This window comes from Pipistrellus kuhlii, unplaced genomic scaffold, assembly GCF_014108245.1.
Source record: "Pipistrellus kuhlii isolate mPipKuh1 unplaced genomic scaffold, mPipKuh1.p scaffold_m20_p_2, whole genome shotgun sequence".
NCBI lineage: Eukaryota > Metazoa > Chordata > Mammalia > Chiroptera > Vespertilionidae > Pipistrellus > Pipistrellus kuhlii.
The window spans coordinates 4213335-4240237 of record NW_023425515.1 but is presented as its reverse complement, the minus strand read 5'-3'; the positions used below and the strand labels follow the sequence as shown (position 1 = coordinate 4240237).

Genomic DNA, 26903 nt, shown 5'->3' with positions numbered 1-26903 from the left:
TCCTTTTTCAAATGATTTACAAACAAGTAAAGGGACACAAACTGCTTATTGTAAGGAAATACACTGGCTCCCTGTGCAGCTCTTGGTGTCTCCCTGTGCTGGACCCCACTCCCGGGTGTCAGGGTATGTCCCCCTGAACTACCCTTCTCCAGCCAGGCCACGGCAGCCAGGCCCTCTGCAGATGTGTGTTGCTCATGAAGGTGACCCCAATGACAGGCTCCATCTGTGCTGCCTGCTTGGAGTGGGGGTCGCTAAGGCACGGTCTCTGCTGCCACCTGGTGGTGGCTGTCGGGATCGCACGTGATCATCTCTGCTGGTCACCCCCCAGAGAGAGTCCAGTCCACCACCCTCATGAGCTGGGGAGGACGGCAATCTGACCCTCAGGAGGGTCCATAAACCTGCCCGAGGTCACACAGCAAGTTGTCACAGACCAGGACTACCCTGGCCTCCTCAGTGCCTCCTGACTTCAGGTTAAGGGTGACACCGAATACTCACCATGGAGGGGGTGAGTCCTGCCTTGGGGTCAGGCAGATGGGGGTGGGTCCTGGCCAAGCCACCACCAATGGGGAACACCAGACAAGGGACTCAGCCCTGAATCCTGGATCTCACCTCTAAGGGTGGAACCCCGTGCAAGCTTCTAGGAGTGGGGAGGGGGCGGGGGTGCTGAATGGGGGCCACCAGGCTCCAATGTGGTTGGCACAGCACTGGCACACAGTAGGTGCGCAGTGAATGCTTTTCCTGCTACTGCTGCTTATGGTGGGAACTAGGGCCCAGAGGGGGCGTGGCTCTTTCTTGCTCCAAAACCAGGTGAGTCCATTCAAGTCTGATCTTGGTTGGGAGCAGAGGGTGACCTGGGATGGGAGAGGCAGCTTCAGAGACCTCTCCCTGCCCATTCCTGTGCCCGGGGAGGCGGCCTCCGCTTTCCAGAATCTTCCAGGTCTGCTGGCCACAGGCATCAGCTGGAGGATAACGAAGAACACAGGCTCCTGGCCTCCATCCCGCACACTTCCATTCGGGATCCCGGGGACCTGGGAATCTGTATTTAAAGCTCTCTGGGAGGGTCACAGGGCCAGCGGTTTTGGGGGATACTGACCACCCCCATCTTTATGGTTTTTGTGGTGGGAACAGCCAGGTACCCATGGGTGGGTGGGGCCTGGCTCTGGTGGCCTAGGGCTGTCCGGGGTGCCCCTGAGGGGAGAGTGACTAGAGAGGACGAGGTGAGGGTGAGGGAGGGCCGGCCAGCGGAGACCCCGCAGCAGCAGCTGTGCGGGCCCTGACCCCGCCCAGGTGATGCGCTCCAGGTCTCCCCAGGTGGACAGGCTGAGCTGGAAGGAGCGGGGGCGGTGCAGTGTCCTCTGGTTCCTCCTGCAACAGCCCCGAGGACTGATGGTGGCCAGGAACCTCTGATGGTGTCAGACTCCCCCTGGAGCTGGAGGAGCCAATGTGTGGGTGCGAGGAAGTCGGGGAGCCTTCCAGGATGGGGCTCTCTCGGCTCCCGGGCCTGGGCTGGGCCCGGCACTCCCTGCAGATCCCCAAGGAGCATGATGCAGGACCTGTGAGCCTCGCGCCACTTTCACCAGCAGGCCCCCCCCTCCCCCTGAGGGCTGTCCCCTGGCCGAATGCACTGTCTTCAGGCCGCAGCAGTCAGCTCAGCCCCGGAACAAACACACAGGCGGGGCCTCAAACAGCAGAAGCCTATGGCCTCCCAGTGTGGACGCTGGAAGGCCAAGACCGAGGTGTCTGCAGGGCTGGTTCCCCTGAGGCCTTCGCCTTCACTCAGTTGGCTGTTGCCTCCCTGTGCCCTCACCTGGTCGCACCTCTGTGTGTGTCTGTGCCCTAATCTCTTCCCGGAGGGACACCCACCTGTTGGAACAGGGTCCACCTAGTGACCTTCATCTAACCGGAACCCTCCCCAAACACAGCCACACCCTGAGGGGCTCAGGGCCTCCCCTGGGGGGACACAGCTCAGCCATGACTAGGCCTAAGCAAGAACTGCAGTGACCACAGCACCACGCTGAGGCATCTCAGGACAGCTCCATTATGGCTGCAGCCGCACCCACAGGCCCCCGGCCCCCTACTCTGGTTCGACGACCCGCCAGGCTGCGCTAAAGTGACGGCGTCTCTGAGGACAGCCGCTCTGAGGAGACTCGGGAGGAGCTCAGAGGCTCCGGCCCAGCCCAATGCAGAGGCCCTTTCCCTCCCACACCACACGGGCACCCACGTTCTTTGTGGATGTGGATTGTCTGGCAGGAGTGGGGCCTTCCTGCTGGAAGGAGGGCAGGCGGGGGTAGGAGGAGTCTGGGAAACTCCCACAGCGGTGAGGGCTCCTCTTTCAATGGGGGCCCAGCCCAGAGGGAGAGAGACACGGGTGTGTGCGTGTCCTGTGTGTGTGTGTGTGTGTGTGTGTGTGTGTGTGTTGCTTTCCACATAAAACGACAGCACAGTGTGTCACTTAAGTGAGAAGGAATCACTTTTGGAATTTTTTTTTCCCGTGTGTCCTGCCTTCTGGGGGTCCAGTTTGTTCCAGAAAGAGGGAGGGCACCACCCTGAGGGTTGTCCCCTGTGCTCCCAGGAGAGGACCCTTTCCCGGCCTGACCACAGGGGCAGAGCCCACCAGGCCAGTGTCTGCTGGCTTCCCCGTCTGGCCACCCACCTCACCCTTTGTGGTCACTGCACCTGCCGGGCCCCTGGCTGAGCCACCCCAGCCCTGAGGCTGTGGCCCCCAGGCCTTAGGGAGTCAGGTGAACACTGAGGCCTCCTGCTTCTGCTCCTGCTCCTGGTGGGGCGCTCAGTTCTGGTCTCCCCACGCCCCCGAAAACCACGTGCTTTTTTCATGTGGGGGGATGGGGAGGGGCAGTGAACAGCCCAGATGTGTGTTGCTATGGCTTCCCACTGTCTGGACCATGAAGGTGACCTCAGTGACAGGCTCAATGGCTACTGTCAACTTAATTTGTGGGTGGCCAAGGCACGGTCTCTGCTGCCACCTGGTGGTGAGAGTTGGAATCACACGTGGTTATCTGGGGCTGGGCACCCCCAAAGATCGTCCAGTCCACCACCCTCATGTACTCGGGAGGATGGCAATCTGACCCTCAGGAGGCTTCATAAACCTGCCCGAGGTCACACAGCAAGTTGTCACAGACCAGGACTACCCTGGCCTCCTCAGTGCCTCCTGACTTCAGGTTAAGGGTGACACCGAATACTCACCATGGAGGGGGTGAGTCCTGCCTTGGGGTCAGGCAGATGGGGTGGGTCCTGGCCAGCCCATCACCAGTGGGGAACATTACACAAGGGACTCAGCCCTGAATCCTGGATCTCCTCCCTAACGTTTGACGGTCGAGCCCCTTGCAACCTTCTGGGGGGCTGAATGGGTGCCACCAGGCTCCAATGTGGTTGGCACAGCACCTGGCACACAGCAGGTGCGCAGTGAATGCTTTTCCTGCTACTGCTTTTTATGTTAGAAACCAGGGCCCAGAAGGGGGTGTGGCTCTTTCTTGCTCTAAAACCAGGTGACTAATTCAAGTCTGATCTTGGGTGGGAGCAGAGGGTGACCCTGGAACAAACACACAGGCGGGGCCTTAAACAGCAGAAGCCTATGGCCTCCCAGTCTGGAAGCAGGAAGTCCAAGACCAAGGTCTCTGCAGGGCTGGTTCCCCTGAGGCCTCTCGCCTTGACTTGCAGTTGGCTGTTGCCTCCCTGTGTCCTCACCCGGTCGCACCTCTGAGTGTGTCTGTGTCAGCTACACAGAGACCTCTCCCTGCTCATTCCTGTGCCCAGAGGCGGCTTCTGCTTCCCAGAGTCTCCCAGGTCTGCTGGCCACAGGCATCACCTGGGGGATTACTAAGAGCACGGACTCCTGACTTCCAGCCTGCACATTTCCATTTGGGGATTCTGGGGCCTGGGAATCTGTATTTATAAAGCACTCTGGAAGGGTCACAGGGCCAGCGGTTTTGGAAGATACCGGCCATCCTTGTCTTCTATTATATTCTTCATAGATAGATAGATAGATTGATTGATTTTTTCAGAGAGGAAGGGTGAGGCATGGAGAGTTGGAAACATGGATGAGAGAGAAACATCAATCAGCTGCCTCCTGCATACCCCTTTCTGGGAATGTGACTGCAACCAAGGTACATGCCATTGACTGGAATCGAACCTGGGACCTTTCAGTCCCCAGGCTGATGCTCTATCCACTGAGCCAAACCAGTCAGGGCTGTCTTCTATTATATTCTAAAATACTTTTTCAATTTAAATTAGCCTGAAAACTTGTCTACTATTTTACTGTCAATTTTATTACTCTAAAACAACCTTATTTTACTGTGTAAATATTAGGGGAAAGGATTATTTGCCTTCTTGAGTAGGCCCTGAGCATTCCTGGTGGTAGGCTGGACTTAGATATCAAAAACCCACTTCCCCACACCATGTTTACAAGACAACTCAAACAAGTCTTGTTGTGTGAAGGCAGCTGCTGTCGGCCAAGTCTCTGTCTTTTACCCGGGTCCCGATTTGAGCTGGGCACGGGAAGTTTAGCAGCCATGGGGACAGGAGACTCCCTCAGCAGGGGTGAGGTTTCAGGGGGGGGTGAGGGTCTGTGTACCCCCTCAGTTGATCCCCAAGTTCTCTCCTGATGGCCCCCTTTTGATTATGTCCGTCTTAGGTTGTTCCTTCCCTAAGGAGTCTTACCCATCACTGACTAACCAGCCATCCTCCTGGGCCAAGCAGGGTGATGTGGATTCTGTCTCCTTGGTATCCTATGCCCCCGTGGCCTCCACATCCAGCTCCTGCCTTAGGATCCCTTGCCTGCTGGTGGGGCCCCAGCACTGATCACATATCTTGGGGAACCCAGGTTTCTTCTCCAGGGAGGCCCAGCTTGTCCCATTGGGTGAGTGACAGATCCATGGTACCAGCCACCATGATGCTTCATCCTTGGCGTGAACTGAAAGCTCAGGCAGCAGCTGTGGGCAATTGGATTGTGAGAAGAGGGTCCCTCTTGGCCAAAAGAGCAAGAGGGGCCAATATAGAAAGCTCAGGTGCCTTCCCAGGAGGCCCTCTACACAATGGAAGGGATTAAATCCTTTCATGTCCTTTGTAAATTGCTGCCAGACATTCAAAGAGTTAATTTGTAAGTTTGCTTGGGATAATTGTATATTATGCTGTGGTGATTTTAGAATATTAAGAGATGTGGTACCTTTGTCTCAAGCATCAACAATTAAAATTTAAAATCTATCAAGACTACATTATAAAATTTTCAAAAGCCTCCAAATATTTAAATCAAAAAGGGGGAAAGTAGAAGAATATCATGTAAGGAAAAATATCCTGAAAGTAAATTACATCTAGAAAATTCGTACTTTAGAAAATTAATTGTAATGCTAACAGCAAGACACCCATGAAAAACACACATGGTGTCAAAACAAGCCAGAGGAAAATCATTTGGGCAAAAAATGAAAAAGGATCCCAAGTCAAATTTATAGAAAATATTCCTTTATTAACTTTTGGTCAAGAATATGTTTGTATATTTTCAGAAAACAACTTTGAGACCATGTGGATTCTGGCAACAGAGAGGAATTGACAGGACTACTCCAGCCATGAAGACAGAAGAGTAGCGGTCCAGAGATGGAAGACACTGATGATGCCTTGCCACTAGCAGACAGCAGCTGTGTGTTGCTGAAGGATGCCCAGGACCAAACCAGACAGGGTTGGACCTGCATCACCACCATTTGTCCACCATCCAGAACTGAAATATCATTGCTGACATGTACACATAAGGAACAGTTTGACATTAAAATTGGGTCTCAAAAGAACTGTTGGCCTAGTGAGAAAGAACTCACTACAGAAAGATTCATATGTCTTTCAGCATAACAATTATTGCTTGTCTCATTTTTGATTCTTAAATTTCCAATAGGACATGATCTCACTCCTCTAGGGGAAATGGTGAACAACATAGACTGATGAATAAGAACAGACCCAAAGATAAGGAGCCATGGGTCAGACTGTTGGACCTCAAAGGGAGGGTGGGGATAAAAGGGAGAGATCAACCAAAGGACTTGTGTGCACACATAGGAGCCTAACCAGTGGTCAAGGACAATAGGTGGGTGGGGAGATAAGTTGGGAGGGTTGGGGGATTGGAATGGGGGGTTGAGGACAAATATGTAATACCTTAATCAATAAAGAAATTTTAAAAAATAAATTAAATTAAATACTTTTTCCTCTGGCTTTTTGTTCATCACTTTACGTTGTTCATTATATTCCACAAATGAGTGAGATCATGTGATATTTGTCCTTCTTTGCCTGGCTTATTTTGTTTAGCATAATGCTCTCCAGATCCACCCATGCTATTGCAAATGGTAAGAATTCCTTCTTTTTTACAGAAGCGTAGTATTCCATTGTGTAGATGTACCACTGTTTTCTAATCCATTCCTCTACTGATGGGCACCTAGGTTGTTTCCAAATCTTAGCTATGGTGAATTGTGCTGCTAAGAACATATATCCTTTCTGACTGGTGTTTCTCGTTTCTTTGAATATAGTCCCAGAAATGGGATCACTGGGTCAAATGGGACTTCCATTTTTAATTTTTTGAGGAAACTCCATACTGTTTTTCCTACCAGCAGTGCAAGAGAGTTCCTTTTTCTCTGCGTCCTCACCAGCACTTGTCGTTTGTTGATTTGTTGATGATAGCCATTCTGACAGGTGTGAGATGGTACCGCACTGTTGTTTTGATTTGCATCTTTCAGATGATTAGTGACTTTGAGCATGTTTTCATATATCTCTTGGCCTTCATTATGTCCTCTTTCAAAAAGTGTCTATTTAGGTCCTTTGCCTATTTTTTTATTGGATTATTGCATGAAATACTATTATATATAAGAGCTTTTTTCTTGAATAACTGGTGTTTATTGCATGTAACATAATTATATTTAAAATCACTTTTCTTGAAAAAATAAAGATGAAAAACAGAACTCTTAAAAGAATCTGAATGTGAGTGGAGGAAACACTTTGGATCAGAAAACACCTGAAGGTTGTGCTGATGGATTTGCACAGATCGGATGGGATCGGATGAAAACCTTGGCCTGAACCCGCCCTCAGGGCTGATGAGGCAGCTGGGCCCTGAGCTCCATGTCCGGAGGCCGCGGGACATGGGGGAGGCGCAGGCAGGGCTTCGGGACCCAAAGCCAGGCCGGCTCAGGACCACGCCGCCGTGACTGGGCAAGACCACAGGTGGGCACAGCGCGGGGCGGGTCCCTGTGCCCCGGGAGGCCAGTGAGCGTAGGTTGGTGACCCAAGCGGTGGCTTCTGCCTGGTTGATGGAGCCTCCCTTGGGCTCACCGCAGACGCCAAAACAGGGAGAAGAGCGTTTTCTTACTTCCGCACAACGGCAGGCCGGATGTCTCCTGAAAAGTACGACTGCCCTCCCTTATTGCACTTCTCCTTCCTGTGGTTTCAGTTACGCGCAGTCAGTAGTGATTCAAAAATATTAAATGGGGGAGAATCCAAGATGGCTGCACAGGTAAACACCTAGCCGCAGCTGCACACAACAATTTCAATAAAATAAAACTAAAATATAAAATGGACATTACCCAGAACTACAGGAAAGTCAACTGACTAGAAATTCTACAACGAGAAGCAAGGAGAAAACCAGAAGGAAGAGCAGAGGAGCTGAAAAAGCCTAAGGTACATAGACACGGGGCGCCCGCGGAGAGGAGGGAGGCTGAGTGCCTGGCTGGCGTTCCCTAGCGGGAAGGAGATAATAGCTCCTAATATGCTGGGCCCCAGTTCCGACTGCTCTGAACCCCAGTTCTAGGCCAGACCTGGGGACCCAGGCTCAAACAGAGGGAGCTGGGCTGTAAGGCGGAACCCCGGAGGAGTGGCAAAAGGAGGTCCGGGAGGCGCACACATTGCACGCAGAGAAGGGACGGTTGGCTGTGCAGCGGGATTGCCCTGGCGGGAAGGAGACTGGGACTCCAGACTGCTCTGAACACCAGCTCCAACTCCACTTCCAACTGAACTGAACCCCAATACCGGGCTCATTGGGGGAGAGCCTAGACTGTTTGGTAGCAGGCGAAAATCAAGGGCACCTTCTCTCAGAGGCGCTTGCAGGGAGTACTGAAGGACCCTGAGACTCAGAAGCTGCATAGGGCAGGGCTGATGGAAGCCAAAGCTGTAGGCTTCACCCTGAAACTCCACCCCATCAGGGAAGCTGGGAAAATGCAAAGACGAAATAGATCACAAACGAAAGAAATGGAGGACAAAAAGCTACTGGATATAAAGTACAAATCTACGCTTATAAGGTTTTTCAAGAATTTCCTAGAAAAGATCGATAAGACCTATGAGGATATCAAAAGGGATGAACTAGAATTAATAAGGAATCAACAAGAAATGATAAGGGATCAACAAGAAATAAAGAATACATTGTCTGAAGTAAAAAATATTATACAGAGTCCTAAAAACAGAATGGAAGATCACAAGAATCAAGTCAAAGATTTGGAACATAAAGAGCCAGAAGACACTCCTCCACAGAAGCTAGAAGGCAAGAGAATCCAGAAAATTGAAGATAATATAAGAAACCTCTGGGACAACTTCAAGCGAACCAACATCAGAATTATGGGAGTCCCAGAAGATGAGAGAGAGCAAGATATCGAAAACATACTGAAAGAAATAGTGAGAGAAAACTGCCGAAACCAGTTTGGCTCAGTGGTAGAGCGTCGGTCTACGGACTGAAAGGTCCTGGGTTTGATTCTGGTCAAGGGCATGTACCTTGGTTTCGGGCACATCCCCGGTGGGGGGTGTGCAAGAGGCAGCTGGTCGATGTTTCTCTCTCATCGATGTTTCTAGCTCTCTATCCCTCTCCCTTACTCTCTGTAAAATATCAATAAAATATATATTTTTTTTAAATAGTGAGAGAAAACTTCCCCCACCTGGTGAAAGAATTAGATTTACAAGTCCAGGAAGCACACAGAACTCCAAACAAAAGGAATCCAAAGATGATCACACCAAGACAAATCATAATTAAAATTCTAAGAGCAAAAGACAAAAAGAGAATATTAAAAGCAGCAAGAGCAAAGCAGGTAGTTACCTATAAAGGAGCACCTATACGATTGTCAGCTGATTTCTCAACAGAAACCATGCAGGCCAGACGGGAATGGCAAGAAATATTCAAGGTGATGAATAGTAAGAACCTACAGCCAAAAATAATCTATCCAGCAAAGCTATCACTCAGAATTGAAGGCCAGATAAAGAGCTTCACTAATAAAATAAAATAAAATAAAATAAAATAAAATAAAATAAAATAAAAAGCTAAAGGAGTTCATCACCACCAAACCAGAATTATATGAATTGCTGAAGGGGGTTCTTTCAGAAGAGAAAGTAAATAAAGATAAAAATTATGAACAACAAATATGTAACTATCAACAAGTGAATCTAAAAACCAAGGAAATTAAAAAAAAAATCTGATGAACAATATTAACTGTTGAATATAATAGAATCAGAGGTATGGAAGGGGAGTGAACTGACAATTCTTGGGGAAAAGGGGAGAGGAGGATGTGGGAAGAGACTGAACATAAACTGTGCACCTATAGATGAGGACAATGGGGGATGGGGAAAGGGCAGAGAGTGGGGTGGGAACCTGGTGGAGGAGAGCAATGGAGGGGGTTGGGGGAGGAACATTTGTAATAATATGAACAATAAAAATTTATTTTTAAAAATATATATTGTATTAAATGGACCAAAACCGGTCTGGCTCAGTGGATAGAACATTGCTCTGCGGACTGAAAGGTCCCAGGTTCGATTCTGGTCAAGGGCATGTACCTTGGTTGCGGGCACATTCCCGGTGGGGAGTGTGCAGGAGGCAGCTCATCGATGTTTCTCTCTCATCGATGTTTCTAATTCTCTATCCCTTTCCCTTCCTCTCTGTAAAAAAATCAATAAAAAAAAAAGAAATTAAATGGAAAATTCCAGAAACAAACAATTCACTGGTGTTAAATTGAGCGCCATTCTGAGCAGCAGGATGGAATCCTGAGCTGCCCTGCCCTGTCCTGCCTGGGCCGTGGGTCATCCCTTTGACCGGCATCTCAAGTGCAGCCCACAGGTCTCCCCGAGGCCTGGGATCGCTGGCTGTGCCTGGGGAGTGACGGTCACGTAGCAGCTTCTCTACCACCCGCCACGCCCCGGAGGGAGGACACACGACAAAGAAATGTCCCCAAGTGATTCCTTTCCACACGCAGTGACACAGTGCGCTGGCATTTTACGTGGAAAGCAGTTCCTTCCCACACACACACACACACACATACACATACACACACACACACACACACACACACACACACCCCTGTATCTATCCCTCTGGGCTGGGCCCCCATTGAAAGAGGGGCCCTCACCGCTGTGGGAGTTTCCCAGACTCCTCCTACCCGCCTGCCCTCCTTCCAGCAGGAAGGCCCCACTCCTGCCAGACAATCCACATCCACAAAGAACGTGGGTGCCCGTGTGGTGTGGGAAGGAAAGGGCCTCTGCATTGGGCTGGGCTGCAGCCTCCTCGCTCCTCCCGAGTCTCCTCAGAGCGGCTGTCCTCAGAGACGCCGTCACTTTAGCGCAGCCTGGCGGGTCATCGAACCAGAGTAGGGGGCCGGGGGCCTGTGGGTGCGGCTGCAGCCATAACCGAGCTGTCCTGAGATGCCTCAGCGTGGTGCTGTGGTCACTGCAGTTCTTGCTTAGGCCTAGTCATGGCTGAGCTGTGTCCCCCCAGGGGAGGCCCTGAGCCCCTCAGGGTGTGGCTGTGTTTGGGGAGGGTTCCAGTTAGATGAAGGTCACTAGGTGGATCCTGTTCCAACAGGCGGTGTCCCTCCGGGAAGAGATTAGGGCACAGACACACACAGAGGTGCGACCAGGTGAGGGCACAGGGAGGCAACAGCCAACTGAGTGAAGGCGAAGGCCTCAGGGGCACCAGCCCTGCAGACACCTCGGTTTTGGACTTTCAGTGTCCACACTGGGAGGCCATAGGCTTCTGCTGTTTGAGGCCCCGCCCATGTGTTTGTTCCGGGGCTGAGCTGACTGCTGCGGCCTGAAGACACTGCTTTCAGCTGGGGGTCCTGCTGGTGACAGTGGCGAGAGGCTCACAGGTCCTGCATCATGCTCCTTGGGGATCTGCAGGGAGTGCCGGGGCCCAGCCCAGGCAGGGGAGCCGAGAGAGCCCCATCCTGGAAGGCTCCCTGACTTCCTCGCACCCACACATTGGCGCCTCCAGCTCCAGGGGGAGTCTGACACCATCAGAGGTTCCTGGCCACCATCAGTCCTCGGGGCTGTTGCAGGAGGAACCAGAGGACACTCTGCACCCTCCCCTCCTTCCAGCTCAGCCTGTCCACCTGGGGAGACCTGGAGCGCATCACCTGGGCGGGGTCAGGGCCCGCACAGCTGCTGCTGCGGGGTCTCCGCTGGCCGGCCCTCCCTCACCCTCACCTCGTCCATCTCTAGTCACTCTCCCCTCAGGGGCACCCCAGACAGCCCTAGGCCACCAGAGCCAGGCCCCCCACCCATGTGTTCCCACCACAAAAACCATAAAGATGAGGGTGGGGGATGCCAGCGATCTCCACTACAGAGGGAAGATGGCGGTTGATGGGCCTGAGCAGATGGAGCTGGAAGAGGGGAAGGCAGGCAGTGGACTCTGCCAATATTATCTGTCCAAGATTGAAGAACTCCAGCTGATTGTGAATGATAAGAGCCAAAATCTTTGAAGGCTGCAGGCACAGAGAAATGAGCTTAATGCAAACGTTCACCTATTGCGGGAGGAGCTGCAGCTGTTGCAGGAGCAGGGCTCCTATGTGAGGGAAGTCGTCCGGGCCATGAATAAGAAGAAAGTGTTGGGCTGAGACCGGTTTGGCTCAATGGATAGAGCATCGGCTTGGGGACTGAAGGGTCCCGGGTTTGATTCCGGTCAAGGGCATGTACCTTGGTTGCGGGCATATCCCCAGTAGGGGGTGTGCAAGAGGCAGCTGATCGATGACTCTCTCATCGATGTTTCTAACTCTCTATCTCTCTCCCTTCTTCTCTGTACAAAATCAATAAAATATTTTTAAAAAGAAGAAGAAGAAGAAGAAGGAGAAGAAGAAGGAGAAGGAGAAGGAGAAGAAGAAGTAGAAGAAGAAAGTGTTGGTTAAGGCAGCGTTTTTCAACCGCTGTTCCGCGGCACACTAGTGTTGTCTGGTGTGCCGTAGGTGCAGACAAGACAAGAATTTTATAATTTTTCACTATTTTGTTTACTTAATATTTCATAATAAAGTAATTATAAAATACTTTCTTTGTGTTTATTTGATTCCTATTCAAGAGAATTATTTTATATATAGTCAATATAGGCACAGTTAAATTTTTTAACATTTTCTAATGGTGGTGTGCCTCGTGATTTTTTTCATGAAACAAGTGTGCCTTTGCCCAAAAAAGGTTGAAAAACACTGGGTTAAGGTGCATGCTGAGGGCAAGTTTGTTGTAGATGTGGACAAGAACATCAACATCAAAGATGTGACACCCAACTGCCGGGTGGCTCTAAGAAATGACAGCTACACTCTGCACAAGATCCTGTCCAACAAGGTAGACCCACTGGTGTCACTGATGATGGTGGAGAAGGTGCCAGATTCAATTTATGAGATGATCGGTGGAGTGGACAAGCAGATCAAGGAGATCAAAGAAGTCATGGAGCTGCCTGTTAAGCATCCGGAATTCTCTGAAGCACTGGGCATTGCACAGCCCAAGGGAGTGCTGCTGTATGGACCCCAGGCCCTGGGAAGACGCTATTCGCCCGAGCTGTGGCTCATCATACAGACTGTACCTTTATCCGTGTCTCTGGCTCTGAATTGGTATAGAAATTCATCGGGGAAGGGGCAAGAATGGTGAGGGAGCTGTTTGTCATGGCACGAGAACACGGTTCATCCATCATCTTCATGGATGAAATCGACTCCATCGGCTCCTCGCGGCTGGAGGGGGGCTCTGGGGGGGACAGTGAAGTGCAGCGCACCATGCTGGAACTGCTCAACCAGCTGGACGGCTTTGAGACCACCAAGAATATCAAGGTTATCATGGCTACTAACAGGATTGACATCCTGGACTCAGCTTTGCTTCGCCCAGGGCGCATCGACAGAAAAATTGAATTCCCACTCCCTAATGAGGAGGCTCGCCTGGACATTTTGAAGATTCGTTCTCGAAAAATGAACCTGACCTGGGGGATCAACCTGAGGAAAATTGCTGAGCTCATGCCAGGAGCATCAGGGGCTGAAGTGAAAAGTGTGTGCACGGAAGCTGACATGTATGCCCTACGACACATGTGTCAAACACAAGGCCCGCGGGCCAAATCCGTCCCGCCAGGCCTTGCAATGTGGCCCGCACTGCGCTGTCATCACTGCACTCCGCTGCGTTTCCATCACAATGACAGTTTATGACTGTTCAGTAAACCATTCGGCCCGCGATTTAGGCTGGATTTTAGATTTTGGCCCCTTCTCTGATTGAGTTCGACACCCCTACGCCTACGGGAACAGCGAGTCCATGTCATCCAGGAGGACTTTGAGATGGCGGTAGCCAAGGTCATGCAAAAGGATAGTGAGAAAAACATGTCCATCAAGAAGCTATGAAAATGAGGTGGATCCTTCAAATAAAGCTCTGCAGGACAAGGCCTTTAGGACCTCGGTCTATTAATGAGTGGCCGCACTGTTCAATGACGAGGTCTAAGCAACACCAATAAACAAGGATTTATTTGGGGGGGAAAAAGACGAGGGTGGCCAGTATCCCCCAAAACCGCTGGCCCTGTGACCCTCCCAGAGAGCTTATAAATACAGGTTCCCAGGCCCCCAGGCTCCCGGATGGAAGTGTGAGGGATGGAGGCCAGGAGCCTGTGCTCTTAGTAATCCCCCAGGCGATGCCTGTGGCCAGCAGACCTGGGAGATTCTGGGAAGCAGAGGCCGCCTCCCCGGGCAAGGAATGAGCAGGGAGAGGTCTCTCTGAAGCTGCCTCTCCCATCCCAGGTCACCTCTGCTCCCACCCAAGAGGAGACTTGAATGGAGTCACCTGGTTTTGGAGCAAGAAAGAGCCACTCCCCTCTCTGGGCCCTGGTTTCCTCCTTAAGCAGCAGTAGCAGGAAAAGCATTCACTGCGCATCTACTGTGTGCCAGTGCTGTGCCAACCACATTGGAGCCTAGTGGCCCCCCATATTCACACACACACACACCCCAGAAACCGGTTGGGGTTCTTCAGTTAGCGGGGAGATCCAGGATTCAGAGCTGAGTCCCTTGTGTAATGTTCCCCACTGGTGATGGCCTGGCCAGGACCCACCCCATCTGCCTGACCCCAAGGCAGGACTCACCCCCTCCATGGTGAGTATTCGGTGTCACCCTTAACCTGAAGTCAGGAGGCGCTGAGGAGGCCAGGGTAGTCCTGGTCTGTGACAACTTGCTGTGTGACCTCGGGCAGGTTTATGAAGCCTCCTGAGGATCAGATGGCCGTCCTCCCCAGTTCATGATGGGGGTGCACTGGACTCCCTCTGGGGGGGTGACCAGCCCCAGATAACCACATGTAATTCCAACTCTGACCACCAGGTGGCAGCAAGTCCATGCCTTGGCCACCCACACATCAAGCAGGAGAAGACATTGAGCCTGTCACTGAGGTCACCTTTGTTGAATGGAGATGAGACCACCCAAGAGGCAGAGACCCCTACCCGGGAAATAACTCCAACTAGCCAATTGCGGAGTCTAATTACAAATTTTATTGCAGATTCGAATCTGGGCTGCCGCCGTGGCAATGGCACGGCCAGAAGCAGCAGCGGTTACAAAGCGGTCTCTCTCTTTTTAAGCATTCTTCAAACAAGCACATTCCAAACAAGGCGGGGGGGGGGGGGGGGGGGGGGGTCTTAACCTTGTGATTGCATGCATCAGCCAGATGGCCTAATCTCCCTCCTTGGTTTGTTCTGCTATCTTAGCCTTGACTATCCCAGACTGCTGATTTGGCCTTCAGCCTTGACTAACCCAGACTGTTGATTTGGTCTTCAGGTCCAGGAGGGGGAGGGAGTAGTAACTTTCTACCCTCCAGGCAAGGTCAGTAATTTTTCACTCCTCACGAAATAAATACAGGCTTTCTGCAATTGCATGGGATTCGGCTCCCTGGTAGTCTTTGGGGTTGATGACACTTGGGCATAACACAGAGGCTCAGAGGCCCTGGGGTCGCAGGGAGGAGAAGGGGGTGCGGGGCCTCGGCCGCCCCACCAGTTGGTGCAGGATGGGCTTGGCCAGGGCGAGGTGGCCTGTTGGGAGGCAGAGTCAGTGGGAAGAAGGGCGGCTGGTAGCCCAGCACCGTGCTCATGGCGAAGTCCGGCGCCGCCCGGGGAGGTGGGAATGGACTGTAGGCCATGCTTGTCTGGGGATGACCCATCTCTCATGGAGAGGTCCCTCCGCTCCGGGCGGGGCCCTGGGCTTCATGGGGACAGTCCGCAGCTGCTGTTTGGTTTTAACAGCAGCACATAGTTGTTGTTTTTTATTTTTTATTTATTTTTTAAAGATATATTTTATTGATTTTTTTACAGAGAGGAAGAGAGAGGGATAGTTAGAAACATCAATAAGAGAGAATCATGCATCAGCTGCCTCTTGCACACGGCCCACTGGGTTGTGCCTGCCACCAATGTACATGCCCTTGACCGAAATCGAATCCTGGACCTTTCAGTCCGCAGACTCTATCCACTGAGCCACACCGGTTTCGGCAGTTCATTGTTTTTTAAATAGGCAAAAAAAGAAAAGAAAAAAACAACCACAACAAAAGCACCCGGCAGGGAGTGTGCTCAAGGAGTCAGTGTCTTTGGGGAGGAGAATTAAAGCTGCTTTTAAGGGGGCCGAGGCGAGCGATCAGGAGACAGGGTCTCAGGTTGACTGTCCCTGCGTCTGGCGTCTTTAAAAAGCCGCTGGGGGGGGGGGGGGGGATGGAAAGATGTACACATACAATAATAATAATCCCCTCGGAGCCGGTTCCGGAGCGGGAGGAGCGAGTAGGCTGACCGACCGGCGCCCGAGCCCCGCTGCTCGGCTCCAACCGGTCAGCTCCCGGGCCAGACCGCGCCCCAGCCCCCAGGTCTCTGTTGCAAAGGCGACGGGTTCTCCTCGAAGACTTCTGGCCTTTTCTTCCCCTTCTCCGCCCCGCTCCCCGCCTCCTCTCTCCCTCCCCTCCTCGCAGGAGGCGCCTGCAGTCGCGCTGGACCCCGGCTTCAACCACAGGCGGACAGCGGGAGTCTCTCTCCTTAAAAAAAAAAAAAAAAAAAAGCAGCCGAAACCGGTGTGGCTCAGCGGATAGAGCATCAGCAGAAGGATCCCGGGTTCGATTCCTATCAAGGGCACGGACCTGGGTTGCGGGCACATCCCCAGTGGCAGGAGGCAGCTCATGGATTTTTCTCTCTCATCCATGTTTCTAACTCTGTTCCTCTCCCTTCCTCTCTGTGAAAAATGAAATATATTTTTAAAAAAAGAAAACCCCTCTCCTGGCAGCGCTATCAAAAGGTGAACTGCACACTGGCTTCGGTTCGCCGCTTCCCCTTCCTCCGCCTTTGAGGCTGTCGGGTTTTTTTGTGGGTTTTTTTTTTTTATTGATTTTTTGCATAGAGGAAGGGAGATAGAGAGCTAGAAACATCAATGAGAGAGAATCACCGACCAGCTGCCTCTTGCACACCCCCTACAGGGGATGTGCCCGCAACCAAGGTACATGCCCTTGACCGGAATCGAACCTCGGACCTTTCAATCCCCAGGCCAATGCTCTATCCTCTGAGGCACACCGGTTTTGGCGGGCTGTCCTGTTTTTAACTGGAATCCGGCCGGCCTCCCGGGAGCGGAAAGGGAAGGCCAGGACTCCAGACTCCGGGTGGCGCTCAGGCGCAGGCCGGAGCTACCCTCCGGGCCCCAACCAATCAGGGTGGCAGAGCAGTGGCAGCGCCCGGAAGCTTCACGCCGGGACCAAGCTCCCGGCGCCATTTCTGTCCTGCCCCGTGAGAGGAAGAGCCCGTGCTGGCAGGGAGTTCGCGCTTTCTGCCATTGCAACGGACTCGGCCGATGGGAGCAGGCGAGGAGAAAGCCAGGGAGCGAAGGACAGACGGAGAAAGGCCGCCGCGGGGCCGACCACGGGCAAATCCTCTTGATGGGGGCGGGGGACGGGGGCGGGGCCACCACGGGAAAAATCCTCCTGATGGGGGCGGGGGCGGGGACGGGGCCCACCACGGGCTGATGCTCCTGGCGGCGCCGGGGCTCCAGGCCGGACTGCAGGTGGACCCGGGTTGAAACTTGGAAGACTTTCTTACCCGCGTCCTGGGAGAGCGGCCGCTGCTGAGAGAGGAGATGGATCTGTCTGGGTATGAAGCTGTCCGCCTCCTCCTGCTGCTCTCCTTGCTGTGGGAACCCGCGGCTCCCCGCTGTGAGTTGGGCAATGGAATCCGGGCCAGGGAGCAGCGTGGGGACGGGGCCCTGAGGGATGGAATGGGCGGGACCCTGCCGGCCGGTGGGGCACAGACCCCCCACCGCTCCGCGGTCTTCTCTGCGGGAGCCGTTCCGCTCACTCGGGGCTTCTGCATGCCCGGCTGCCTCTTTCCCGGTGAGAGGACCGACCTGAGCCTGTGACTTGTCAGAAATGGTCCTGGGCGAAGGGACCAGGAGGAAGATGGGAGCCAGGAGGACCCGGGGGTTCTGATGAAGCCCCTCCTCCAGCCCAGGCCCCCATGGCACGTGTGTGTGTGTCCCCAAAGCTTCTCCAAAGTGGGAGCGGAGACCCTGCGATCTGGACCGAACGGGAGAAGGGCCGCCCAGCCATCAGGGGGTCACTTGCTGTCAGGGATGGGGAGGGGCACTCGGGGTGTTTTTTTTCCAGCCCCTGCGTGTCTCCCTCACAGGTGCCGTCTCTCTGGGCTATGACTTAACAGTCAGGACTAATGGACAGCCGTGGTGTGACATTGAGGGCCGGGTCAATGGGAACACATTTCTTCATTTTACCTGTGGTGGCCAGTTGACACTCACCAGTGTTCCGGACATGAATGCCACACGGGCCTGGGGCGAGCAGAGAGACACTCTGCAGTCCGTGGTGGAAGAGCTCAGGGTGCCCCTGCTTGACATGAGAGCAGAGATTCCTGCAGCCGGCGGTGAGTTCACCGAACCCGGGGCACAGGCAGAACAGAGGTGAGGGCTGAGGGCTCAGGTGTGTTTGGGTAAATGTGGGAAGTTGGTCCCCCCGTGAGACTGGGAGCCTCAGAGGACAGAGCCGGACCAGGAGATAGAGGGGAGCCGGGGCTGGACACCAGTGGAGACTCTGCCAGACCCAAGGCTGACCTCCTTCCCACGGTGCTGGGGACAGGTCCTCTCGCCCTGCAGGGCAGCATGGCGTGTGAGCGGGAGTCCAGTGGGCAAACCAGCGCATCCTGGCAGTTTGGATCGGATGGACAGCCATCTCTCCGCTTTGACTCAACGAATGGACACTGGACGGTGTTGCGCGGTGAAGGCAGGCGGTTAAAGAGAGCATTGGCGGGTGACACAGCTATGACCCACCTCCTGGTTATGACCTCAACTGGAGACTGTAGGCAGTGGCTTCAACAAGTGGTGTGTCCCCTGAGCACACAAGGTAATTCTGCAGAGGGAGGGGGGTTGTAGGTCCCTTGAAATGACATTCACACTCTGTGTGTGGTGTGTGTGATGTGTGGTGTGTGTGGTATGTGGAGTGTATGATTGAGAAAGTGATCCATCCTCCACGGTGAGGGTTTTTGGAGAATAAGGGCCATAGGTGTGTTCTGGGATCCCTGTTGTGGTTTCTCACTTCCTCAGTCTCTGCCTGCACATACCCTGGGCCACTCACTCTCCAGGGTTTCTTGCTGACTGCAAACCTGCGGGCATGGTTCTGTTGCCAGACCGTTTCCAAGTCCTGTTCCCTCTTCTCAGCATTGTTTGTCTTCTGCAACTCAACTGGTCTATTTCTGGAATCCTTTAACATTCCTCAGTGAGCTCCTGCGAGGATTCTCTACCACCTCCCCCCCTCCTCTCCTCCTTCCTGTTCCAGCAGGCATGACTACTGTCAGCCTTGCTTCCCCGTTAGCTGTGCAAGCCCCAAGGGCCCGGGCCCACCTGCTCCCTCTGCTCCAACCCCAGGACCTGTCCCTGGGCGGCCACACGCAGAGGCAGACACTGCCCGGCAGGGTCCCCGGACAGCGGGGCTGAGGGCCTCTCCATGGAACTGGGTTCTGCACGGCTCTCACTCTCCTGCTTCCATTACAGCTGCATCAGCCACGGCCACAGCCCCAGTCCCGTCCAAGGCCACAGTCAACAGGCCCGTCTCCTTGGTCCTCCCTGGGATGCCCACCTGCGCGATTATAGTTGGCCTCTCAGGCTGGGCCTTTACCTGACAGGAACCGAGGGCATAGTTACAGGCGCCATAACAGGTACTGATGGACGGCACACGCACACTCTGAGAAGCACTTCAAACCGTGCAAAGAAGTGGAAATTTGGATCCCTGAATGGTTTGCCTCCAAACAAGAAAAATTCTGTTGGGACAGTGCCCACAGATTACCTGTAAGATGGGGGGAACGTGTAGCTACAATGGGCATTACTTTGAATAAAGCTCTTTTGATGTTTCTTTTGATATTATAGTGTTTTCTTTGATAACAAAACTCGCATTATTCACTGGTACGCCAGAGAGCAGTGGAGCATCTGTTGTGTCGAGGTGAGGAGGATTAGGGAGTGAACTTTAGAAGCCCGGGTAGGTTGAAGGTAGTCATTCCCCTTGTTAATTTATAAAGGCTCAAATGGGGGGGGGGGGGGGGGTTTAGAATAAGTTGTATTTTTTAAAAAGAAAGCATTCTTTACAGCAAACAGATTAAAAAAGACAGAAAAGTTAACATGTAGATAAATTTTGAGGGGACAACAACTGAAGACGCTGATACTGGATGGTACCTATTTTCACATCAAAATAAGAAGTGTTTCTTTGGCTGGGATGGAGGTATGAAGAGCTGAGCAGAGAACATTTGCAAGACTTACTATCTATTTTCCACTAGGAGAGGTTATTAAACCATTGTCTGAGAGTTCAAAAGGCTTGAGCAACTGAAGTTAGAAGCATGCATTTCAATGACCCTAATTAGTTGCAGGCATCTAATGATTAGTTGAAATCTGGCATTTATGTTTGAAATAGTTTCTGTTCACCTTATTCATCACTACAAAATTAATGTGTTCACTGTAAAAAGTTCAGAAATTACAAACAAACAGGAGAAAAAAATAATACTAAGCAGTAACATTGCCAAAAATAAAAATAAAAAATAAATAAAATAAAATAAAAATAAAATAAAAAGAAAGCTTGGTTTGATATAAACCTGTCCCGACTCAAGTGTGGCTGGCCAAGAACCAGTGTTCAGAACAAGAGCAGAGGGGGATTCTGGACACGTCTGACCTTCTCATGTGCAGTCACTGTTCTCCAGGACAGCCATGGCGAGTACTGTGCCAGACCGAGGGAATGGCGTGTAGCGCACCACACAGCCACTAGCCTGGACTCCCGGCTAAGGGCTCCCTCTGGACACCGACATGAGAGGGACCTCCGCTCCTGGTGGGCAAAGGGATCGGGGCTCCGGCCTCCCAGTTCTGGAGCCTGGCTGCAGGGCGGGCAATGCCCAGAGCCCTGCCTGGCTGCCCCCAGACGGGGTGGCCGCCTGCGGTGCGACCTCCGCCTGCTCCCTCTCCTCCTGCCCACCTTCCAGTGGCTGGGAGTCTGCGCCTGAAGATGCTGCTAAGGCTCTCCCTCTCTGCCTGTGACCTGCGTGTGAAAAATTAGTGTTGTTAGAAGTGTGAGTAATCTGAGTCAATAAGCTCTGAACGGTGGCCAGTGCTCTTTATGGCAGTAAAAGTACATGGACTTAGTGACAGACAGCTCTTTCGGTGCCTTAGAAGAGCCACAGAAGTATGGAAGCTAGAATTTTCCTGTCGGAAAGAACCTCAAAGTTTGTTTACACCAACCGCCAGGTTTTCCAACAGGGAAACAGGCCAGAGAGGTTAACTGACTGAGTCCAAATCACATGGCTGCCTGGTGCCCGAGCTAGCCTAGAGTTCCCTGACCCCAAGCCAGTGCTCATTCCCCACCTCTCACACTTCACAACATTTTCCTCCACACTCGGGGGCCCAGGAAGTCTGATCTCTCCAGAACAATGTGCATCAGGGCCAGAAAGCAGAAAAAGAAGAATTAGCAGGGGCTTCCGAATACTTGGGAGACATAATCCAGGGTGCACTCGTTCCCTTGGGCATCACACCTGGATTAAAGTGTGCCGGGTCCTTTGGGGGCCTTCCCCTTCTGAGGGGCGGCTGGCTGTGATGCCCAGCTGTCCCCTCCTGAGTCCACCCTCACTCTCTGACTGCCAGTACCCAAGGCTTCAGGGCCTCCTGTTTCCTGGGCCGGGCTGCACTGGGGCCTGGGGTGGCTGAAGCACATGAGCACACACTGGCCGCTTCCCATGGCCCTGTGAGTGCAAGATGCCAGGTTTAATAAGGGAGACCTCCCCGGTGAGCCAACAGGATTACATGCAGGTCACATGGAGACAGGGAAAGAACACTGCTCACCCTCCAGTCCACGGGGGCGTACGAGGACCGACACCAAAAGGACAGCAGCACCTCTGACCAGTCCCCCAGCGAGCAGGCGGCCTTCAGCGGCTTGGCTCAGTTCTCCTCCCCAGCTGTCTCCACTGCTGGGGCCTCCCTCCTCAAAGATCTGTGTCCCAGCCAGGGCCAGAGCGACGCCCAGGCCCAGAGCCAAGAGGAGCCCTGCCTGGAAGCCTGCGAGGCTGCCAAGATCTCCACCACCACGTGGTCTCAGGAGGGCAGACGTGGTGGCCAAGGCCAAGGGGCACCTCTTCGGGGCCGAGCCCAGGCGGCCGGTCCCTGGGCAGCGGGCGGCTGGACAAGGCGTCGCCCGACTTGCATCACAGCGCGGCCGCCGTGTCCTCCAGCATCCCAGGAGGAGCCCTGGAACCCGGGCTGCCACGTCCAAGGCCCAGGAGGCGTGCACACTGCCTCCTGCTGGGGTAAAGGCAGAGTGCTCCCTGGGTCCTGACAGCTCCTGAGTTATGGCTGCAGCCGCACCCAACAGGACTCCGGGTGAGGTCCAGGTTTTAAAGCTGAGTCCCTTGTGTAATGTTCCCCACTGGTGGTGGCCTGGCCAGGACCCACCCCCATCTGCCTGACCCCAAGGCAGGACTCACCCCCTCCATGGTGAGTATTCGGTGTCACCCTTAACCTGAAGTCAGGAGCCACTGAGGAGGCCAGGGTAGTCCTGGTCTGTGACAACTTGCTGTGTGACCTCGGGCAGGTTTATGAACCCTCCTGAGGGTCAGATTGCCGTCCTCCCCAGTTCATGAGGGTGGTGGACTGGACGCTCTTTGGGGGTGACCAGCCCCAGATAACCACGTGTGATTCCAACTGTCAGCACCAGGTGGCAGAAGAGACTGTGACTTGGCTTCCACACATCAAGTTGACAGCAGCCATTGAGCCAGTCTGAGGTCACCTTCATGGTCCAGACAGTGGGAAGCCATAGCAACACACACTGGGCTGTTCACTACCCGCCCCCCCCCCCATGAAAAAAGCATGTGGTCTTCGGGGGCATGGGAGACCAGAACTGAGGGCCCCACCAGGAGCAGGAGCAGGAGGCCTCAGTGTTCACCCTAAGGTGGGGAGGAGCAAGGCCTGGGGACCCTCAGCCTCAGGGTAGGGGTGGCTCAGCCAGGGGCCCGGCAGGTGCAGTGACCACAGAGGGTGAGGTGGGTGGCCAGACGGGGAAGCCAGCAGACACTGTGGCCTGGTGGGCTCTGCTCCTGTGGTCAGGCCTGGAAAGGGTCCTCTCCTGGGAGCACAGGGGACAGCCCTCAGGGCGGTGCCCTCCCTTTTTCTGGAACAAACTGGACCCCTAGAAGGGAGGACACACGGAAAAAATTCCCAAAGTGATTCCTTCTCACAGTGCGCTGGCATTTTAAGTGGAAAGCAATGCACGCACACCCCTGTGTCTCTATCCCTCTGGCCTTGGCCCCATCGAAAGAAGGGCCCTCACCGCTGTGGGAGTTTCCCAGACTCCTCCTACCCCCGCCTCCCCCTCCTTCCAGCTCAGCCTGTCCACCTGGGGAGACCTGGAGCGCATCACCTGGGCGGGGTCAGGGCCCGCACACCTGCTGCTGCCCGGTCTCCGCTGGCCGGCCCTCCCTCACCCTCACCTCGTCCTCTCTAGTCACTCTCCCCTCAGGGGCACCCCAGACAGCCCTAGGCCACCAGAGACAGGCCCCACCCACCCATGGGTACCTGGCTGTTCCCACCACAAAAACCATAAAGATGACGGTGGCCAGTATCCCCCAAAACCGCTGGCCCTGTGACCCTCCCAGAGAGCTTATAAATACAGATTCCCAGGTCCCCGGGCTCCCGGATGGAAGTGTGCGGGCTGGAGGCTAGGAGCCTGTGTTCTTCGTTATCCCCCAGCTGATGCCTGTGGCCAGCAGACCTGGGAGACTCTGGGAAGCGGAGGCCGCGTCCCTGGGCACAGGAATGGGCAGGGAGAGGTCTCTGAAGCTGCCTCTCCCATCCCAGGTCACCCTCTGCTCCCACACAAGATCAGACTTGAATGGAGTCACCTGGTTTTGGAGCAAGAAAGAGCCACGCCCCCTCTGGATCCTAGTTTCCACCTTAAGCAGCAGTAGCAGGAAAAGCATTCACTGCGCACCTACTGTGTGCCAGTGCTGTGCCAACCACATTGGAGTGTGGTAGCCCCCATTCAACCCCCTCCTGCCTCATAGAAGCCGGCATGGGGTTTGACTGTTAGGGGTGAGATCCAGGATTCAGGGCTGAGTCTCTTGTCTGGTGTTACCCACTGGTGGTGGGCTGGCCAGGACCCACCCCATCTGCCTGACCCCAAGGCAGGACTCACCCCCTCCATGGTGAGTATTCGGTGTCACCCTTAACCTGAAGTCAGGAGGCGCTGAGGAGGCCAGGGTAGTCCTGGTCTGTGACAACTTGCTGTGTGACCTCGGGCAGGTTTATGAAGCCTCCTGAGGGTCAGATTGCAGTCCTCCCCAGTTCATGAGGGTGGTGGACTGGACACTCTCTAGGGGTGACGAATTCCAGATAACCACGTGTGATTTCAACTCTCACCACCAGGTGGCAACAAGTCCATACCTTGGCCACCCACACATCAAGTAGGAAAAGACATTGAGCCTGTCAGTGAGGTCACCTTCATGGTCCAGACAGTGGGAAGCCCTAGCAACACACATCAGGGCTGTTCACTACCCCGCCCCCCCCCCCTGGCCCCCCTATGAAAAAAGCACATGGTTTTAGGGGGCATGGGGAGACCAGAGGTGAGGGCCACACCAGGAGCAGGAGGCCTCAGTGTTCACCCTAAGGTGGGGAGGAGCAAGGCCTTGGGCCCTCAGCCTCAGGGCAGGAGTGGCTCAGCCAGGGGCCCGGCAGGTGCAGTGACCACAGAGGGTGAGGTGTGTGGCCAGACAGGGAAGCCAGCAGACACTGTTGTCCCCTGCTGGCCGGGGCGTGGCTTGCAGATGGCGCTGGAAGGGAGGGCAGTTCTGGGAGGGGCTGGAGGCCGCTTACTTCTGACTCTGCTCAAGGCCACTGTTGGGGGTCACCGCGTAGGTCTGGTGGGGAGGGGGCCACACCCAGGCTCGTTCGCAGGTTCCTGCAGGGGCTGCTGCTCCTGGCGGTTTCCTGTGAAGATCCAAATCCAATGCGTAGTGAGGACACGTGGCCTCCGTGGGGCAGCTGGGGGTGATGCCCAGCTGTCCCCTCCTGAGTCCACCCTCACTCTGACTGCCAGTCCCTGAGGACAGGTGACGCTCCGCCCGCAGGCTGCACTGGGGCCTGGGGTGGCTGAAGCACATGAGCACACACTGGCCGCTTCCCTTGGCCCTCTGAGTCCAAGATGCCAGGTTTAGTAGGGGAGACCTCCCCAGTGAGCCAACAGGATCACACGCAGGTCACACACAGACAGGGTACCCTTTCCTGAGCAGCATCTTCAGGCGCAGACTCCCAGCCACTGGGGGCTCCGAGGGTGGAGAGGGAGCAGGTGGAGGTCGTACCGCAGGCGGCCACCCCGTCCGGGGGCAGCCAGGCAGGGCTCTGGGCATTGCCCGCCCTGCAGCCAGGCTCCAGCACCGGGAGGCCGGAGACCCGATCCCATTGCCCACCAGGAGCGGAGGTCCCTCTCATGTCGGTGTCCAGAGGGAGCCCTTAGCCGGGAGTCCAGGCTAGTGGCTGTGTGGTGCGCTACACGCCATTCCCTCGGTCTGGCACAGTACTCGCCATGGCTGTCCTGGCGAACAGTGACTGCACATGTGAAGGTCAGACGTGTCCAGAATCCCCTTCTGCTCTTGTTCTGAACACTGGTTCTTGGCCAGCCTCGCTTGAGTCGGGACAGGTGTATATCAAAGCCAAACTTTCTTTTTTCTAAAAAATACAACTTATTCTGATTTTTTTCTATATTTGAATCTTTATAAATTAACAAGGGGAATGACTACTTTCAACCTGCCCGGGCTTCTCAAGTTCACTCCCTAATCCTCCTCACCTCAACACACCAGATGCTCCACTGCTCTCATCCGGTGTAGGAGTTAATAATGGTCGATTTTGTCATTAAAACAACAACAACAACAACACACGATTATATCAAAGGAAACATCAAAAGTGCTTTATTCGCCAAAACCAGTTTGGCTCAATGGATAGAGCGTTGGCCTGCGTACTCCAGGGTCCCGGGTTCAATTCCGGTCAAGGGCATGTACTTGAGTTGCGGGCACGTCCCCAGTAAGGGGTGTGGAAGAGGCAGCTGATCCATGTTACTCTCTCCTCGATGTTTCTGGCTTTCTATCCCTCTCTCTTCCTCTTTGTAAAAAATCAATAAAATATATATATATGTACATATATATATATATATATATATTTTTTTTTTAAGTGCTTTATTCAAAGTACTGCCCATTGTATCTACACATTTCCCCCATCTTTTGGGTAATTTGTGGATATCATCCCAATAGAATTTTTCTTGTTTGGAGGCAAACCATTCACAGACCCAAACTTCCACTTCTTCATATGGTTTGAAATGCTGCTCAGAGCGTGCGTGTGCCGTCCATCAGTACCTGTTTTGGCGCCTGTAATTATGCCCTCGGTTTCCTGTCAGGCAAAGGCCCAGCCTAAGGCCCGAACTATCGGGTCTAGTAATAATTAATGTCGTTTTTAAACATTCATTTAAAATCTTGCTTGGCGTTGACTTGTATTGACATAACCTTCAAACACGTGGTATCTACAGAACGTGTGAAGTGCAATTAACAAGTTTTGCTTGAAAAAGTTTGTGTTTGGTTTGGTTTTTTGTTGCAAAACTAGGGCTAAGAAGATGGCGGATGAAGAGCATATTTGGCACTGCATGCTTTACGAGTTCCAATTAGGAAGAAAAGCAAGTGAGGCTGCAAAAAACATCTGTAGTGCTCTTGGTCAAGATGTAGTTAGCGCCAGAAAAATGCCAGCGTTGGTTTGAGAAATTTCGCGAGGGAAATTTTTCGTTAGATGACAAGAGTGGTTGAGGCCGTGTGTCCAATTTTGATCAAGAAGCTCTTCAAGCTCTTTTGGTGCAAAATTCTCAAATTACCCAACAAGAGCTTGCGACAACTTTAAAATTGTCACAAAAAACAATTTCCAATCAATTGCGTGCACTTGGCAAAGTCCAAAAGTTTGGAAATGGGTTCCTCATGACTTGACCGACACAACCGTAATCAAAGAGTCACAATTTGCAGTTCGCTCCTCTCTCGTCTAAACCGTTTTGCCGTTTTTAGAGCAAATTGTTACTGGAGATGAAGAATGGTGCTGTATGTTAATTTGAAAAGGCGGGCCTCAATGGTTGGACAAAAATGAGGCTCCGCAGACCACGCC

The 26903-nt window shown here is 53.4% G+C and overlaps 1 protein-coding gene and 1 pseudogene across 1 annotated transcript; both read left to right on the top strand.

Moving 5' to 3' along the window:
* The first annotated feature begins 11524 nt into the window (after nucleotides 1-11524).
* LOC118724048 lies at nucleotides 11525-13636 on the top strand (annotated as a pseudogene).
* A 3553-nt stretch (nucleotides 13637-17189) lies between these two features.
* LOC118723901 (UL16-binding protein 3-like) lies at nucleotides 17190-19533 on the top strand. The gene is made up of 4 exons (XM_036446721.2): nucleotides 17190-17400; nucleotides 17873-18118; nucleotides 18331-18594; nucleotides 19242-19533. The coding sequence occupies exons 1-4, from the start codon at nucleotides 17325-17327 to the stop codon at nucleotides 19367-19369; spliced, it is 714 nt and encodes a 237-aa protein (XP_036302614.2). The 5' UTR covers nucleotides 17190-17324; the 3' UTR covers nucleotides 19370-19533.
* Nucleotides 19534-26903: the final 7370 nt, after the last annotated feature.